Source organism: Sesamum indicum, linkage group LG2 (genome assembly GCF_026168435.1).
Source record: "Sesamum indicum cultivar Baizhima isolate 11 linkage group LG2, ASM2616843v1, whole genome shotgun sequence".
Taxonomy (NCBI): domain Eukaryota; kingdom Viridiplantae; phylum Streptophyta; class Magnoliopsida; order Lamiales; family Pedaliaceae; genus Sesamum; species Sesamum indicum.
Window position 1 is genome coordinate 13,175,254 of NC_142658.1, and position 18,828 is coordinate 13,194,081.

Genomic DNA, 18,828 nt, shown 5'->3' on the forward strand with positions numbered 1-18,828 from the left:
GTAGATTCGTTGATCTGAAAGTGATGGCTATGGCCCATAGTTATGGAACAAAAATAAGTTATACGTTTGTTGAGAAAGATAAAATAAATATGTATTTTATGGTTTAAATAAATATAAAAAATGAATTAGTTTAATTCTTCTCATCTCGTTTCTATCTCTACATATAGGCGTGTTAAATAATATCATCGGTTTGTCTAATTGATCTGCCCAACACAAACCACACAGTAATTAGAGGGTTAAGGGTAGGTTGATTGGTTTTGAGCTAGTAAAAAAATATCGTAATTTAATAATTAAGTTTGATTTTATATTTATGTGGATTGCATGGACCGCGCTCTACCACGGTAATATACAACTACTACTAATAATATACTAGAATTCTTTATAAATTTATACAAATATTGTAACAATACATAAATTAATATTTGAGACTAATTCTTGGTTATTGATAATTTGATATATATTTATACAATTAATAATATCAGAAGCTTAAAACAAATGATATCATCATTTTATTGTAATATGATTTCATAATAATCTTAATATCTTATTTTATGTTCAATAATAAATTTTTAATATTTATATATTATCATGATAAGTTTCTCATATAATTTGATAAAAATAAAATTGATAAATTTTTCATATTTATTTTTTTATATAGAGAAAATGGTGATATTATTGTGGAAAAATCAAAGAATCAATGTATACGAATAACACAAAGACAAAACCCAATACCCAGAAAGAAACAAACAACTAAACATTGTTAATCCTTGGAATTCAATGGAAAGCTTGCCTAGTGGCCTCCTAATCCTTAGCACCCAGATAACGATTCTACAAGCACGCCACGTAACCAAGAATGCGAGCCATGAGATCATTAGCAGGCAGGTTCGTGTTCTCGAAAATCAACTTATCAAGGGTATTTATGGTAGAGACCCAACTCATTCAATTTATATTTTTTTAATCAGTCTAGGTCTGGACTTGGGTCTAAAAATATTAATTGAATTTGGGTATGGGCCTTTGAATTAAATTATAAATCTAGGTAGGATGTTATGAGAATAACAATTACTAATCTCCTAACTTACGAGACAAAAATTATAATTTTTCAATAATTATTATATCTGGAAAAATATAAGTTATCTAAAATGTGATATATTCTTTTTTTCACATGCTATTAATATTTTTTATTAACTATATTTTAAAATTAAATTTATTTTATTGATTTGTCAGTAAATGAATTATTTTATTAATTAAATTAAAAAAAATTATATTATGCTCTTATGGTTCATCGCTGATTAGTGGGGCCGGTCCAGGAATGGTTGTTTGCGGCAAGAGGAGTATGGCTGTGTGGGTGCAGCTGCAGGGATCATCGGGGCCCACAAAGTCATAAAACGGTTGTTTGCGGTTGCGGCGAGAGGCGAGCATGGGTGTATGCAGCAGGGAATCCTATTCTTTAAGATCCGGGGCCCACTCCCCATAAAGTGGGCCCACGCCACCTGTGGTCCTGACGGCGACGTTTTACTGATAATTCCCGAAACATTCTCCCAGATCCGTCCACGTACCACAACTTTCTTTCATTTCAGGATTACTTGTTAGAATCCAATACTGTAGTAACATCGGACCATTTACTATTATTGACCAAACTACCCCCACTAATTTTTTTTTTTGAGATGATTACAGTCCCGTCCCTTGAGATTTTATGTAATTTCACATAAACTTCTTAGGATTTGAGAAATCACATCTAACACATTTAAATTTTACTTCTATTTAACAAAAAAGTTCTTCCATTAATCAAAATTAACTGAATTTACTGATATTAATACAAAAATTGAATAAAAATTTATGTTTGTCCTCGATTGACTTATTACTTATTGCACGTCAAATATTTTTTTTCGATCTAAACTACCTTTATAACGGTGAAAATATACCCCCTCACATTCATTAACTCATGAAAAAGTATGAAAGTAATTTAATCATAAAAAAAATTATTTTGAACTGCAATAAGTCAGTATTAAGTCAATACGGGTAAATATAATTTTTTTTTATTAATGTCATCAAATTCGATGAATTTTGAATAACGGAGATATTTATTTGTTAAAAGAAAGCAAATCTCAGGAGCGCTATATATAATTTTCCAAACTACAAGAGGTTTGCGTGTAATTATACCAAAATCCAAGAGAGTGCAGCATAATTATCCTTTTTTTTATTTTAAATTCTACACGCGGAGTTAGTCCCACGTAATTTGAATTACTCTATCTCGAGTTAATAAATAAATTAAATTAAATATTAAAATAATTGAGGCATCAATTTATTCTCTTTTCATTTATATATAGTATAAATGATGACTTCTTATCTTATTTCCATATCAATCTTATTTTATAAAACATTTATTTTTAAATATACTTTTATTTTTCAAATTAGTATATGTATTATAAATACATATCATTATTATGAAAAAAATACATATATCATATTAATTTGGATTATTATATATTATCTCTTACCTAACATTTTTTATACATTATATCAACTATCATCGTTGTATTTTTACTTGCATCCAAACATATTTCAAAAAATATTTTAGGGTTCGTTTGGTTCAAGTGAGAAGAAAAAAAAAGTAGAAGGGGAAGGAGAAGTGAAAAGGAGAGGGTGAAGGAAAGAATAGTATTTTTTTTTTCAAGTTGTTTGGTATGATTGGAAGGAGAGTAAATCTCAAATATTTTTTTCTTATTTGGTACGAGGAAAACAAATTGAGAAGAAAAGACTAATTTTTATAATTTTACTGAATAACCCTTCTCTTCATTTTGTATCAGAAAATAAATAAATTAATATTATACTAATTTAATTTTAGTATATCAAAAATTTAAAAACCTTATTAATATAAATATTTTATCAAATAAGAATAAGAATATTTTTTATTAATAAAGATATTCATCAAAATGAGTATTGTTCATTTATTTAAAACTGTTTAGTTCAAATAAAAAAATTACTAATAATATTTTTATAACTAATTCGAGTTCAAACATCAGTACCTTTGTTGATAGCAAAAACAAATTTATAAAAAAATATATATATATATATGGATAATAGCGTAAATAAAAATAAAAACTGTACCTTTTTGTCCTTTTAGCCTTATACTTCCACTTTTACGCTCAAATTTGAATGAAAACAAAATTGGACTCCAAAAGGGTTTATATAAATTGATTTTTACTGCACTTCTATCTCTTTTTCGCTAACCAAACACCAATTATCTCTTCTTCGTTCATATTTATTTTTATTTATCTTATGCTCCCACTTTTCACACTAACCAAACACACGCTAACATAACATCTAGAATCACCTCATTTTATGTTTTTGTTTCAATTGAATTGAGATAGAATAAGATGAGATGTCAACCAAAGTGTCCTCTTTTTTCTTAGAAAAGGTTTATCATTATTGTTTTTTAGTGAAAACAAGTAAAAGTTGATGTCATTATCCTAACAACTAGACAAAAACACATCCATAACAAAAATTATTTCAGTTAATTAATAAATCAATGTATCAGACCTCAATTTCGTTTAGGTCTTACTGACGAGATTGTCGAAAATTTTGTTTTAAGTGGGCAGTTTTGTAATTGAAAGATGGATGGCGATTTCATGAGAAGTGACTTGTAATCTATATAGATAGACACTAGTAAGTGCTTTGAATTATTGACTGTACCTCTCTTCCTCACCTGTTTCAAGAATCAAGAAGAGATAGTGAATATAGACAACCAAGAAAACAGCACATAAAGTGTAAAAGCTCACAAACAATTGGAGAAAGCCCAGATCTCATACTCTCTCTCTCTCTCTCTCTCTCCAAGACTCTCCCAAGAGATTGGATTTAATTTATACTTACAGGATACCTTCTCTGTAATCTCTTCAATTAATACACTCTTTCAAGATACTTGCATACATGTATAAACAACTATCCTTTGTGTTTATCATGCATGTGCATGTCTGAACAATCACAGGTACATGGTTTGGATTGCATGAGACACAAGAATTTCATTTCCATCTTGGAAGAAAGATTCACTCTTTGCCGATTCGCTGTAATCAGGTTTGCTTGTTGACTTTTTGTTTCTTTCTTTTTAATCTTTATTTTGACTCCAAGAACTTTGGATTTTGTTATTGGAATTTGTATGAAGATGAATGTAATGCAATGACATTTTTAGTTGGGTTTTTCTTTTTCTTTTTCTTTTTTTGCTTTTTGGCCCTTTGTATTTTTTGAGTTCTTGATTGGCGTACTTGAGTCGGTTGATGTAATTATCAACTGTGTTCAAAGAAAAAAGTCCAAGACTGTATGTCCAACTTGATGTTAGAGTAAAAGATTGATTCTTTGATGAACGGTGTGAATCGAAGAGTTAAAAGTTTCTTTGGGCTTATTGGGGCATGTTCTGAAATTGAGAATATATCCCAGATTCTGTTCATCATTTTTACCCATGTCTTTTTTCCCCTGCAGCCTGTTTCCGCATATTGTTCTATTGAAGAGCTTCTGAGTTTTGGTTATCTGCTGAAATTCTTGAGTCGCTGTAACTTTGGTGGAGGTTTGTACCCGGAAATGAGGGCAGTTATTCGGGCCGTAAAGAAATTTAGGCCTGCTTTTCGAGGGAACTCCATTTTTGGTGAAGCTGCAAGGAAACAAGATATTTGGTTCGATATGAATATCCGTTCTTTATACAGCTTATCAAGAAATGTAGGCGCTTATCGATGTAGACATCCATCTTACATGATCTCCAGAGTTATTTCAGCTGATGCCACTAAAGTAACTAATGAAGGTTGTAGTATTCTTAGCGTTGAACTTTATAAGTTCAAATTCATACGTTGTTATCACTTTAGAGGTGTCGAACTTATAGCTTAGTAAGTTTAAAGATCTCATATTTCCTGTTTTCTGCTTTAACAAATTAATGACAGAAGTAAGCAGAGATGGACCACTCGTGGAGTATGAGAGGAGGATAGCTGCTGGTGAACTTTTGGATGGAGACGCTTGCCAAGTGGGTGTTCAATATTTTGTTTTGGGTGATTTCATAATTGACTTGGCTTGGGGACAGAAATTACTTCTGTAATTGTCTTTCTTTTGGTTAGTTCAAATGCAAATTGGAGCAGTATATTTTGTTGATTGCAAAGTTATGTCACTTTGTGCTTAAAACTGAATAACTTAATTGGAAGAATTTGGCCAAACTGACGTTCGGAATGGAAGTGGATAAGACTGGGAAGAACCTATTTTCCTTCTAACATGATTGAGTTCCTTAGATTTGGAATGCAGCTCTACTTCTTAAAGTTATGCAAATAACTCATTTTCGGATCAGTTTCTTTTCTTTCTCTTTTGCTCCTAAAATGATGCCTGAATTCAATTTATGGCTTTGTAGCAAGGAACCTTAGGAGAGCTTCAGAGCCTGTATGATGAGCTTGTTGCAAACGCAGAAGCTTGCCGGTTGGATAGATATGCAACTTCGGAGAAAGCAGGGAGGTACGTTGTTAATGACACCTTTGTTTCCTGACATGGATCACCTCTGATGACTAGAAAATTTCTATTGTATTGATCAATTTATCAAGTTTTTATTGTTTCCTTACTCCTTGATAACATCCTTCTGGCATGCATTTTCATTGTTTAAATTTTCCAGGAGTAGGTGGTTGTGGTCGCGTTTCATACCCCAAACTTCGTATGCACCCGTTAAAGGACTTTATCTTTATGGAGGAGTTGGCACCGGCAAGACTATGTTGATGGACTTGTTCTATGATCAGTTGTAAGAATTAAACAGAGCTTAATAGTCTGTTCCGATAATGTAATTGGTTCCGTATGATCTCTTTGTGGCTGTTGGCCTACAATAAACAAAATAAGGTGCTATCATTAATTCTGTTATGCCCTCTATATCTTCCCAGGCCTTGCAACTGGAGGAAGAAGAGGATCCATTTCCACGATTTCATGCTAAATGTTCATTGCCGTTTGCAAGTATGATGCTCTCCTCAGCTCCTTGTTACCAGAGTGATTATCTCATACTGCCGTAAAGATTTGTTTTCGTTGCCAGCTATTTCGTCCCATGCTTGTACTTTGTGCTGTGGGTTGATTCCTAAACAATAATTACTCCATCCATTTTGTAGACATTGGATGAGACTAGTCTACATTGGTTTTCTAGATGAGGCCTTTGACAAAAATTCTTCTAAAGAAATTTCCTTACCTCATAGCTTCAGCACAAAATTCCGAGTTCCTGAACCGCCACGTCAGTCTGCTACCATCTGCAGCTATGACTGAACAAAACCTTTATTTACCTGCCCTGATTTCTAATCACTTTCTCCTAATACGCCATCAGCACAAAATGCCTAACTTTGCAGGTCGATGGTGAAAAAAATAGGATAAATTTAACGAGTTTTGGTAGTTTTCTAGCTCTTTGCTTGTGAACATTATAATTTGTGATCATCTGCTGGTTGTTATAATTTTCAAACTCGAAAGTGTCTGATTTTTTCAAAAGTAGGGAGTAATTACCTTATCCATGTACTCATGTAGTTCTTCTCGACTTTTAAACATTATGTGTGCTATTATCATTCAACATCATCATAGTATCTGACTGCAGAAGCACAAGGGCGTGGCAGATCCTTTAGAAGTTGTTGCCGGAGAGCTATCAGATGATTCTATCTTGTTATGCCTCGATGAATTCATGGTACGTCTGAACTGGCGTCGTGTTGCCATTTTATTGCTTTTATCCAGTCAGTTCATTTTCTTCCTAGTCAAGACATATTTGGCATGTTGTATGATCAAATGGAGGTGCTGGCACTTCTAGCATGAGGCATCCGTGGTAGAAGAGCCTCAGACTTGTCATCGGCCCATCTCTCTCCCTGCTCTATTTTCTTGCCAGTTGTTAATTTTTCCCTTTTCATCTCTCTTTCCTTAGGTAACGGATGTGGCCGATGCCTTAATTCTAAATCGCCTATTCAGACATCTATTTAGCAATGGTGCTGTAAGTAATTTGAACATCCCCATTCACTTCCCATCATGCTGATGGTCTGCTGTGTAGCATAATAAGTAGGTAAATTGTGATCTTGCACATGAATAGATTCTCGTTGCTACTTCAAATCGAGCACCGGATAATCTTTATGAAGGAGGACTACAGAGGGACCTGTTTCTTCCTTTTATCGCCACTTTAAAGGTACGTGTATGTGTGTACTCTTACAATCACAAGTAATTGCCAAAAAAAGATGGATCTTAATAGTCTTTGAGTCCACTCTGAAAGATGTTCCGAAAATATCGCCATCTGTTTTGGGATCAAAAAAATTTCTATGTTTTTAAATATGAATATGGACCAACACATTTGTTAGTACACGATGAACAAAGCGATAAAATCATGAGTGCTTTCTTTCTTGAAGACATTTATTTAAGTATAAAGTATAAAATTCTCTGATTTCATTAAGTTAAACTCGTAATGAAATAGAATCTGATTCTGATGTAGGAAAGATGTGTAGTTCACGAAATCGGTTCATCTTTGGACTACCGGAAAATGACAATGGTACAGTTCTTAGACCTCTCTGGCTTACTCAGTTGCAGTGTTCATGTCAAGTTTTGTTTCTTACACATACAAGATATTTCCTTTCGATTGCATTCGTGCAAATGGTTAATTGATTTTACTGCATTTCAGGCAGAGCAAGGTTTCTATTTTGTCGGCAGACATTTGTCCAGCCTTCTCAACCAAAAATTTCAACAATTAATTGGAGAACATGTAGCTACTCCACAAGAGGTTGAAGTCATTATGGGCCGAAAACTGCAGGTACACCGAGAGTCTGTTCCACGAATAGCTAATTTCCTAACCCATTTGAACGGGATGGTCTAGATTCAGATTCACTTAAACGTTTATTCTTCAATTGGATTACTTCTTAGGTTCCACTGGGCGCCAATGGATGTGCATATTTTCCTTTCGAGGAACTGTGTGACAGGCCTCTTGGAGCTGCAGACTATTTTGGTTTATGCAGTAAGTCATTTCTAAATAAGGATTTATGATGTTCTATGACTATAGGATTCATTTTACAGCGTCATTTCCTTGTACTTAGCGACGCATTCCTTTTTATCAGAGAATTTTCATACGCTGGCTTTGGAAGGTGTGCCGATTTTCGGGCTCTCCAATAAGACAGCTGCATATCGGTTCGTCACTTTGGTTGATGTTAGTCCTTTATACTCGTACATTTTTTGCAAATTACGTAACTGTAGTTGAAAAAGAAAAAAAACGAATGTCGCTCCTGTTCTATCTCGCTCGTACAGGTTATGTATGAGAATCGGGCTAGATTATTGTGCACTGCTGAGGGGATGCCGGTCGAACTTTTCGACCGAATAGTGACAATAGCTGAAGCTAAGCAAATGGCACGCAGAACTTCTTCAAGATCAACAAAGTCTGATGTTTCCGACGTTTGCGTGGACAATGAATTGGGGTTCGCCAAAGATCGCACCATCAGTAGGTCAGAGGCTCTCTATCCTGTTTTTGGCCTGAAGGAAGTGGGAATAATCCTGAGTTTTACACATAACACATGATTGTTTCGCTATAAAAAAATGAATTATTCTATCTACAGCTTAAAAACCATGATAAATCAATATTTTCTACCACGATAAAACAAAATTAATACAAAAACTCTAGTGTTAACTACGATCAATCAACATTTGCTATGATCCCTTGTGGTTTTCAGCTATGGCCAATGTTCTGGCCTCGCCAGCAAAGACAATGGTTAATATTTGTCGTGCAGCCGTGATTAATTAACATTAGCCATGATTTTTTACTTTTCATCATGGTAATCGGCTATAACGAATATTCTTATATATATATATATATGTACATGGAATTCATCACAAGCATATGTGTGGACTAGAAAATGGGAATTTGTTGTTTGGAGCAGGTTGACAGAGATGAACAGCAGACAGTACTTAGAGCAACATGCTGAAATGTTGGCAGACAAGCAAGCAGCTGTTGCATGAAAATTTGTTGTAAGAGAATACCTACAGTCTTCGGTCTCAGGAACTATACACAGTTCTACAATTACATACTTAGAGCAGCACCAGAATCTTGGCATAGAGGAGAACCACAGCAAAGTGATGAACATTTGCAAATAACAGTGTCCAACGGTACGTCGTCGTTCCATTTTTCGTTTTTCTTGATAAGAAATGTAGATCAAGATGGAATCATCGCAGCATACGCAAGAATCGATGAATCTACTCTCGAAAAATCATCCATAACAATGCCGGGATCGGCGAATACAAGTTTACATGTGACTGACAGTATTGAAAAAGACTCTTTGAAGAGATTACAACAGTTGTATAGGAAGTCTCAGGTATTCTGTCATTTCTCAATTGCTAATTATATAAAAAGAAGCTCACTGCCTCCCACAGAGTCAAATGGTAGCATTGCGCTCTTTTCCTTTTTATCGATGGCAAAAATCATAAACTAACTGAATAATAAGGGGCTAATGTGAAATAGGTATTGGACAGAAAAACTCGTCCACGCATTGAGAAATTAGATAAACATGTACATATCTTAATTCTTTATGAATATCAACTATACTTTATAAAGAAAAGAGGTGTTATAGACATAAAGTGACGATTTTAACCCCAAAGAATTGTTACGGAGCCCCTATTGAGAATTCACAAGAGAATTAAACTTGTCTTCTCATTTTCAGCACGCCACGGTATTTTAGTAGACTTACAGACATGTTTTCAAAATGCAAAGGGTTGTCAAATTGGGCGAACCTTATATCGAATTAAAGCTATGTGAGTTTAGTTTCAAATGATCCAAGTTTCAAGTTCATTAGAATTTATGTAGAAATTTATGATTGTTTTACCAAGGACTACTAGAAACATATACTGATGTTTAGAATTCTATTTTTGCATTTGTTCTATGTACATTGTAACGATCCTAAGAAAAAGATTTCTTGGAGTGCTGCGCCAATTTTCAGTGAACTCAAAAATGTCTGCGCCAATTTTCAGTGAACTCAAAAATGTCCTTCAATTGATAAGATAACTAACGTATTTAATTTCTTAAGCTTTACATTAATTTAACTCCTATATTCTATTCTGATTTATTATATATTTTAAAGTATGAAAGACTATTTATTACCCGTATGTATATAGAAACAATTTGCCAGACGGCTAGTATATATTATAACAGAGAAAATAAATATTCATTTGTATCCTAACTTAAATTTCGTAGACGTGATTGAGATCGGATGGGGCACGACAATGGACAATTATGGACACACACACATACAGATGGTTTCGGCCTGCCGGTATGACTACACGAGGCTTCGCCGCCGAAGCCTGCAGCACACCTCTCAGCACATTGAGCGCCATTAACATCACAGGCTCCGAGCTCAGTTGCACATTTGCATGCTCCACAAACCATTTCATTGACTACTGCACTAATACTTTCGTAATTAAATAATAAAGAAACATGTTAACTGAATCTATATCAATACATATTATTCTTGTGATAAATTTCTGTGTTTAATTACATCTTTATGGGAAAAAATGCAATTTAGCCTTGTGTAATATGAGAGTTGAGCAAAAGAAAAAACTCCGCCTCTGTATTTTGAAAAATGAAGCACATGGATTTATTTACTCATTTCACATATCATATTAGGATAAATTGCATTCAACCCCATCTTTACGCATGCAGTATGTAACCTGATGTGAAAACAAGGATGGGTAGCAGAAAGTAGAAGAAATTTGAGGAGACAGCCATATCTTTCTATTGAGTTTTGCTTCTGTTTTCTATTTTCTGGTGAAAGTTGATGCATTCGCTCTATAGTGTACTCAATAATATTTTGGGCTATATACAGTACAAATAGTGTAAATGATTTTTCTCCATTGACATCTAAGATATGAAATTTAATGAAAATTTTGTGTAGATAACTTCTAAAACTGTCGTTGCTAATGTTTGGTTAATTCCACTTAAAGTAGGTTTGGTCCATTTTACTTGTAGAAAATTAACTAGAAAACATTTGCGGGTACGAGTGTCTGTGGTTTGTGTAAAGTCTCTCAATTTCCAACTTTAAAATGGGATATGATCAAGAAATCAATTCCAACGCCTACTGCTACGAGGACCTTACAAGGATCTTATGTTGAATGACTAAGAATTTAGATCGTGTCTACCAAACTCCAAAGAGAATAAAAAGAAACAAGATCTGATACGGGTGGATTAAATCTCCAGTCCATAATTATTCATGATTTACAATAAGAAATGGCGTCCTGCTAGTAATCTATCAGATAAGTTGAGCATATGAAACTTCTGAATTGTTCTGGCCTATGCCCTTGAGTACAGAAATCTACAACACACGATTTCGGAACCAACGTATTCAGTAGTCAATTTCTTAATTCCAGACCATGGAACGTGAAGCCACCCACCGCAACCATAGGAAATATAAGGACAAACGAGACATAAAAGTATGACAACATAGCGATTCAAGAACAGAAATAACGTCTTCCCAAGTATCTTTTCTGTCAATCATCCTGGAGTACAAATATGAACAGTTAACAACTCCACCTACATTGTAAGAACTGGCCTCTAGAAAGAGGGGTCAACCGTGATAAGTGTCACAAATTTTCTTGTAAGAGGTCACTGCTTTCTTCTCCTTGATGCTACTTCTGAAGCCCAGGCTTTGCCCAAATCAGTTTGGAACTTCCCTACAAAGGCAAAAAACAGAGTGTAATGTAAATGCATCTCAAAGTTATGAATTTTTCCCATTTACTGAAGTACTAAAGTTAGCATATGCTCTGCTGGTTTACAAGTGGAGATCAATGCTGGAAGCACTTATCTGCCAGTATATATTAGGAAATTTCTGTAGATCTATTACACATAAGCGTATTTAGCTAATTAGTAGATGAGAATGAACTATCTTAATCTTATCCAAATATAACAATTAAGCCAGGGGACTACACTCAGTATAATCAGGAACCCCAATTTTTAGGTTCTTAAGGAGCAGTTGATGCTTACGGAATCATTGTGATCATTTTATCAAGTTTGCTATAGTTCCATGACTTGTGATTGGGAAGTTCTATAGATTTATATTACATATGAAATAGAATCATTTAAAAGTATTCAAGGAAATTATGATAAAATGGAGTCAGACTACAAGTTTTCTGAAAAGAGTTTGAGACTAAACAAACTTTGGTGTTATTAACCCATAAAGTCCAATTATATTTTCCTTTTCACTACTTTTAGTTGTTAGTCCAAGTTATGATAGGAATACAAAAATTGAAGGAACTTTCTAACTTACTCGTACTTCTATATAGTTAAATAAATGAAGATATAGATTTCCATACAGATGTATCATCCTTTACTTTCAGTTATTTCGCATGGTCTTTTTCATTTTCTTTTCTATTATCATAAATGAAATTCATCAAAATAAGTACCAACAGAAAAGCTCATGACCTAGATTGTCCCCCAACCCCCCTTATCTAGAAAACCACCATGTGATGGTCTTTGAGCAATACTTCACAGTGACACTCACTATCATTGCAGTTAATAAGAATTTGCAATATCATAATCTTTTCGAGGAGCTTAAGAATTCCACTTGCAACTTGCATGCAGCAGCTTAATGCATGTGATTACTAAGGTAAAGTGCAGGCAGAACAGGTGAAAGCACTGCTGAATTGAAAGAAACTAGGTAATATGGTACACCTGCAGTTGACTCAAAAAACTCTTCCAAATCTTTGCCCTGATCTGCATACAAGAATAATAGCAGTTTCAATGTCACCGTAATAATAGGAAACTTTAGCGGGACAACTCAGAAGCACAAAGATTAAGACGCAATAAATTTTTGATAGCAAGAAGAATTGGGTACAACTATTTAGCTCAGAAGTTAACTACTCCTTAGGATTTTCTTAAGCACATTACCGTCCTTGTTTTATCAAGAGTATTTCATTTTATATAAGCAATTAACCCCTGAATGCCAATACCACACAACATTATATGCTAATTATCTGGACCACTATGAATGTATGTAAAGTGACATGCATAGGAAACCTTATTCCCATTCCAACTTCCCAGTTGCATCATTCAGAACCTAGTTCTCCACACATGGCCACAGAGTGCAGAATATAACTTCATTGAGTTTATAGCATCATTTTCCAGTCACTACCTGTTATCAAATCATTACAAGATCTAGGCAAACAATGGGAATGAAGTTGCCGAGGTTCACAATCCAGACCATGTACCATAAAAAGAAATTAGCTATTACTGCCACATAATATTGCATACCATTGACAATCCTTGAAATATACAGTGGTTCATCACCAGTTGGTCTCTAATATTTTAGATAATAGTCTACATTCTATCATGCAGTTCCCACATGTCCATGCTTGTATATATAATAAGTTATAGCCTGATGAAAAACATAGACTTCTCTTTTTTCTTTACACTATCCTAGTGTGCCACATATTTAAAATACAGGTATCCGACAATGTCAAAAACTTAAGTCTGTAATTGAATGACATTGGGAAACCACAAGGTTCATGAAGTTTGGTGAGGATAAAGGATATGCCAACAGCAAATCAAAAATCCATTTACATGCCCAGCGTGAATGCTTAGTGATGTAAAAAGGGTGTGCATGACAAGGTTGCAATAGGAGTAATCTCATATAGGAGTCCAGCAATTATTAAGTCCCAATAATCTTGTGACAGGAAAATGCAAGAGACCATTGCTTATGGCTCCATCAAGATCCAACGATCATAAAATCAAAATATTTCAAGATACTTGAAAGAATATGGACCATGCCAATTTACCATTTTCATATTCTAAAGCTTGAAGTATCATCTCCACCTGAAAATAAAAATCAAATCTCAGATGAAGCATAAAACTAAGTAGACAAAATGCAAAAACCTTCCAGTAATAAACAATGTATCAACTAATAACTGCAGTAGCCTAAGAACCCATTAAATCGATCATGCATACAATTATTATCAAATCAAAGTTCCAGTTTCTAACTCTCGGCGCATGACTTGTATAATAATCATCTCTAGCTTGTGAAAGTGCTCTAGTACAGAAACTGATAAGATTTCTCTATAGTGCTCCTACCTCATCCACCTGGTGCCATCTCTTTTTTTCTATATGAAGAAAAGAAAGGCCTTTGATAGCATTAAACATCCTGAAATGTAAAATCTAAGATGCATTACATGTCTTTATTTCATCTTTTCATGCCTTTGCATTCAGATGCATGCAATTAAAGTCGGCCGAGTTTTGGATATGTTATTTTTCAGTTCTTTATTTGAATACTTGTTTTCATTGCTCTGCTCAGGTTTTTCCTGCACATATGGGTTCGTTGGAAAATGGATCTCCTAAGACCTTCCCTAGTATAACCGCATTACCTCCATAAGTAAGCTAGTGATGCATAGACAAAAAAACACATAGTTGAGCAAGAATGGGAGATCAGTCCATCACCTACTACTCACAAATAACACATGCAAATGCATTGACAAACACGGTTAAGCAAAGAAAGGAGAGCCATCCATTGTCATCTACTAATCACAAATTAACTCAAAAATGCATTAGTTTTATTTAATACCAGTTAGATAATATGGCAACAAAGGCTAAACCATCATGCGGATCAATGGATTTTATTTAATAATTCAAAAGTTCAATTAGACACGCAAATAGGTTGTCAACCCATTTACATAAGAATGGAAGTGAAACTACAGACTTTATATACCTTTGGCACTGACCACACTGGAAAATATCTTCACTTTCTTTACATTCAATGGCTCAAATCCGATTGCCACAAGGTTTGGGTAACAGTTGAATAGATAGGAGTTTTCATTACGTGAAAGTTTCTATCCAAAAAGTCACTGGTAAGAACCCGTGCTTATACCGTTAAGTATACTAGGGAATGCAAATATGTTTTAGACAGAAAGAATAGGAGCATTGAGAAATGATAGCGGTGATCAAATTTTTACTACAAAAACCTTAAGTATCACTCAGTTATTAAGAACAAAATGATACCTATTTTTTATGTGCTGGACTGTCCTAGAATTTCTTTTTCTCCTAATTTCACTTACAGTAAGAATGCAAATCAATCCAGATGGAAGTCAAGGAGTAGGAGATCTGTAATTGTGTGTTGAAGTAGAAAGAAATAACTGGAAACAAGAAAAAGGAGGGTGAAAAGAATTTGTGATTTATTTACTTGGAAAAGCTCTGGAACTATCTTTCTAATCCCTTCCTTTGTCTGAACACAACATACTGATGGCTATATCTTTTTGCTTCCTTCATCCCTGTTCCTAGTACATTCCTTGCCTTTGCTCTTTGATAACCAAAATGCATTCGCAAAGTCTCACATGTCCAAACTTGACTTTCAACCAAATTTGGCAAGTGTATCATAATAGGTTGACTGTAGTGATAAGCACATTTGAATTGTAAAGCACCATATACCACCACAACAACAAAATTACCTTGTCAAAGTCCTTGACAACCTTAGCTTCCATTGAAGAATTCTCTTCATACTCCATCCATAAATCATGGATCTCTTTAGCTGCATTAGATATACTATCAGCCAGCAAACCGGTAAAAAGTATGATGAATCACATCACAAGTAGAGTTTCAACAGAAATATTGGAGCAAGAAGACATGCAATACCTCGTGCTCCTCCACCAAGTAGCTCACACATGCTCTTTAGTGCTGCTTGCTCACGTCGGCTCTTTTCTTCCTTTGGGATGCCATCAGCGGGAGTGATATCACCAACAATAGCTATGAAGAGGAACCAAGAAAGATAAATGGCAGATTAGTTTTACAGAATGATCATCACAAGCTAAAATTAGATTCAACTTAATCCGTAATAATGAAGTTTAAGGATGTTTATCAGAAACATAATAAAGTATATCCAGGAGCATATATTTCCATCGTCAATAACAACAGTATTCTAGGATAACATTTTCTCTCAAACAGTAGGAGATGAGCAGAGGATTGGTGTGCGGACATGAGTTAGAAGGATCCGTGTGAACCAAAGCAATAACAAACTTAAATATGTTACAATAGGTAAAACAATAAAAATGCCTGCATATCAGGATTTCAAAATGGAAGTTCCTGATAAGGCCTTATGTTTGTTCTGTAACAAGGCATTTATTTGGAAAGAATTGTAATTGAAGGAAAAGATCAGATATAGGCGGTGTAGGTTCCAATGGCCAACCCAAAGAATAAAGAAAACAATCTCCATTCCCAGCTAAAGAAGATTCCTTGTAAAATTAGAAATTATCCAGATTGGTCACAGAAATTCCTCATGTTATGTGATTGAAGAAAGGCTTCAATGTACTGACTAAAGCATAAAATATCCAGCTGAGCTAAATACAAAATCTGCCTTCACGACAACCACTCTTGGGGATTCAATAGCCACAGCATTTTTCATTTTCCTATTTTTTGTTTATTTCATTTCATCTTATTTTCTTTTTTTCCTTTTGGGGAGCGTGTACGTATGTACCCATGGGGGGTGCTTTAGATGCTTTGATGTGGTCAATGATATTGTTACCATAAACCAGTATTAAGCACTTTTAGCTGACCCCATTGCATAGAGACTAACCTCAAACTACAACTTAACTCCTATTTCAAGATCTCCATGTTGATTTAATTTTTTTTGGCTATGCTAGTATCTCAAGACTCAAATAAATTAAGTCATAAAATTAATAATTGCACTATGATTCTTTCAAGTCATTTATCAGATGCTTCAGTACTTAGTACAGAATCCAATCCGTTCCTTTCCTTGAGGTTCTTTTGCTTCATTACCAAAGAAAGCTTATACAGGAAGATAAGCATCTTGACATATAATGATCATCAACAATCTCCTCAGATACAGTTATGACATATATCTTTTGAGTGATATTACATTGCTCCAGTATTAAGTAATCTCACTTTCTCCGAGGCGGACAGTAAATGAGAGGAGACTGCACTAGTAAAAGTGGAAAAAAGTAAGTAATCCTCACCTTCAGCAATGTCATGCACAATTGCCATTTTTATACACCTGAATTCAGAAGGAATAGGCAAACAGATTTTAAACACGACACATGCTTATAATGTTTGCTAATGAATATCAGATTAGCCAAAATAAATAGGAAAGACCAAAGTCCAGCGCACAAAATACTCACTTATCACGGTTGATACCAGGAATATCAGAAGCAATAAGAGCCATTAATCCCATTCGATACATGTGATCAGCTATTGATTCTGGTTCCTGAACCTTTCTCCGTTCCCATCCTGCTCGCTTTGTCGTCTGGAAAAATCACAAAGTTTAACATAGCAAAACTAAGTAAGGCAGATGAGCAAAAATTCAAAACATAAATGTCTGCTTATTTCATCAATTGTTTACATCGAATCACATAAGCTTAATATGCAAATACTGGCACATAGCTATAATATAAGCTTATAGATATCAAAGTTCAAAAGGAAAGGCAACACAAAAATCAATCAATAACTGCAAACTGCTAGCTACATGTTAATGGATCTCTCATATGTAAAACAACCTTAGAGTATCTGTGTTGACAAAAGACTTTCCACAACCAAATCATCTGATACATTCTTGTACTAGTTTATTGATATTGAAGCACAAACGTGATTAGCTTAGCAGCGAAAAGATACCATTCTTTTCCTCACTGATTAGGGATAACTCTTTAGGGGTTCAAATGGTCTTCCACCTGCAACATAGTTTTTCTTTTGTGTGCTCTACCGGAACTCAGGCTACGTGCCACAGACTTAGTCAAAAAATATTCCCTTCCCAGCGTAGCCTAAGGATAATGGAATATCAAATGCATGTCAAAATCAACAAGCCTTACTCACAACTTTTCTGTTCCCACATTGTTAACACCGATTCACTCTGAACGCCAAAAACCAATAGATACAACTGCCATAACCATGGCTTCGTCAAGACCTCACAGGTCATTGATTTAACCATTTCAACACAAATAATTCACAGCACGCTATTAACAAGTCAAGAAGTGCATAAAACAGTTACCTTGAGACGGTGGCAGAGAGTGAGAAAATCAATGGCGGAGGAAGGGGAAGGTGAAGAAGATGAAGATGAAGATGAAGATGAAGAGGAGGACGAAGAAGAAGGTTCAGGTGCCATCCGGGAAGCCCTTGAAGCGGCTCTTCGAAACGGAGCAATTCGAAGTTGAGTAGAAGTGAGAGAGGGAGATAATATGGATTTGCATATCACCCTACTCATTTTCCCCTTTTTCTTTCCAATCGAATACAGGGAACCCAACCACACTCCTTTCTGTATTTTCAGCTCATTCTGTTTAGAATAATAAGACAGCAAAGAAAGAAATAAGAGATAAGAAAAATAAAGATATAATAATAATAATAAATATTATTTTTCTTTTTAACCACTTTAATTTTTATTATTATTATTAACAGACACAATTTAGATTCATAAAACGTGCCCATATGTATGTCGTCATAACTGCAAATACTCTCTTATTATTTGAAAAATTATAAATACTTCCCTAAATCAACAGGCGTTTAGCAAGTAATGGGCTGTCATGAAAAGATTATTTGTTAGACTATCGTTGATTTTAAAAAGTTATTTGTAAATTTCAAACAATAAAAGGGCATTTAAAATTATGGTAAATCTCAGTGGTGCTTGTTGTAATTTACCCTAATTATTATAAAATTATTTAAAATATAATTTTTATTATTCAAGGTATTTATAGAGATGAAAAAATAATAAGTTGATGTAAATGTTGGTTTGTAATCGTTTTTTGATAATACAAAAAAAAAAAATGATTTGATTCGATTATATTTTACCGAATTTTATATTCTAAAAGTCTTATTTCACTCCTAAAATATTAAAGGTAACAAAAAATTTACAA

At 34.3% G+C, this 18,828-nt stretch overlaps 2 protein-coding genes across 4 annotated transcripts; one reads left to right on the forward strand and one right to left on the reverse strand.

Annotated features, from left to right (window-relative positions):
* The first annotated feature begins 3,682 nt into the window (after positions 1-3,682).
* On the forward strand, positions 3,683-9,382 carry LOC105155624 (uncharacterized). 3 transcript variants are annotated; one of them, XM_088877460.1, is made up of 16 exons: positions 3,684-3,884; positions 3,986-4,071; positions 4,474-4,789; positions 4,926-5,005; positions 5,381-5,481; positions 5,636-5,758; positions 5,895-5,964; positions 6,584-6,670; positions 6,902-6,967; positions 7,064-7,156; positions 7,457-7,513; positions 7,643-7,771; positions 7,882-7,972; positions 8,073-8,161; positions 8,260-8,453; positions 8,886-9,382. In XM_088877460.1, the coding sequence occupies exons 3-16, from the start codon at positions 4,573-4,575 to the stop codon at positions 8,962-8,964; spliced, it is 1,476 nt and encodes a 491-aa protein (XP_088733586.1). In that variant the 5' UTR covers positions 3,684-3,884; positions 3,986-4,071; positions 4,474-4,572; the 3' UTR covers positions 8,965-9,382. The 3 variants fall into 3 exon arrangements, 2 of the variants coding, with proteins under 2 accessions (XP_088733586.1, XP_088733585.1); XR_016063991.1 differs by having other exon boundaries at positions 3,683-4,071; positions 8,073-8,142; XM_088877459.1 differs by having other exon boundaries at positions 3,684-4,071.
* A 2,059-nt stretch (positions 9,383-11,441) lies between these two features.
* On the reverse strand, positions 11,442-18,254 carry LOC105155626 (uncharacterized). Its single transcript, XM_011071523.3, has 8 exons — positions 17,970-18,254; positions 17,107-17,231; positions 16,945-16,982; positions 15,608-15,718; positions 15,424-15,503; positions 13,765-13,801; positions 12,662-12,703; positions 11,442-11,664 (listed from the first exon to the last, which is right to left on the reverse strand). Exons 1-8 carry the CDS (start codon positions 18,180-18,182, stop codon positions 11,597-11,599), a joined length of 714 nt encoding a protein of 237 aa, XP_011069825.1. The 5' UTR covers positions 18,183-18,254; the 3' UTR covers positions 11,442-11,596.
* Between the last annotated feature and the right edge of the window lie 574 nt (positions 18,255-18,828).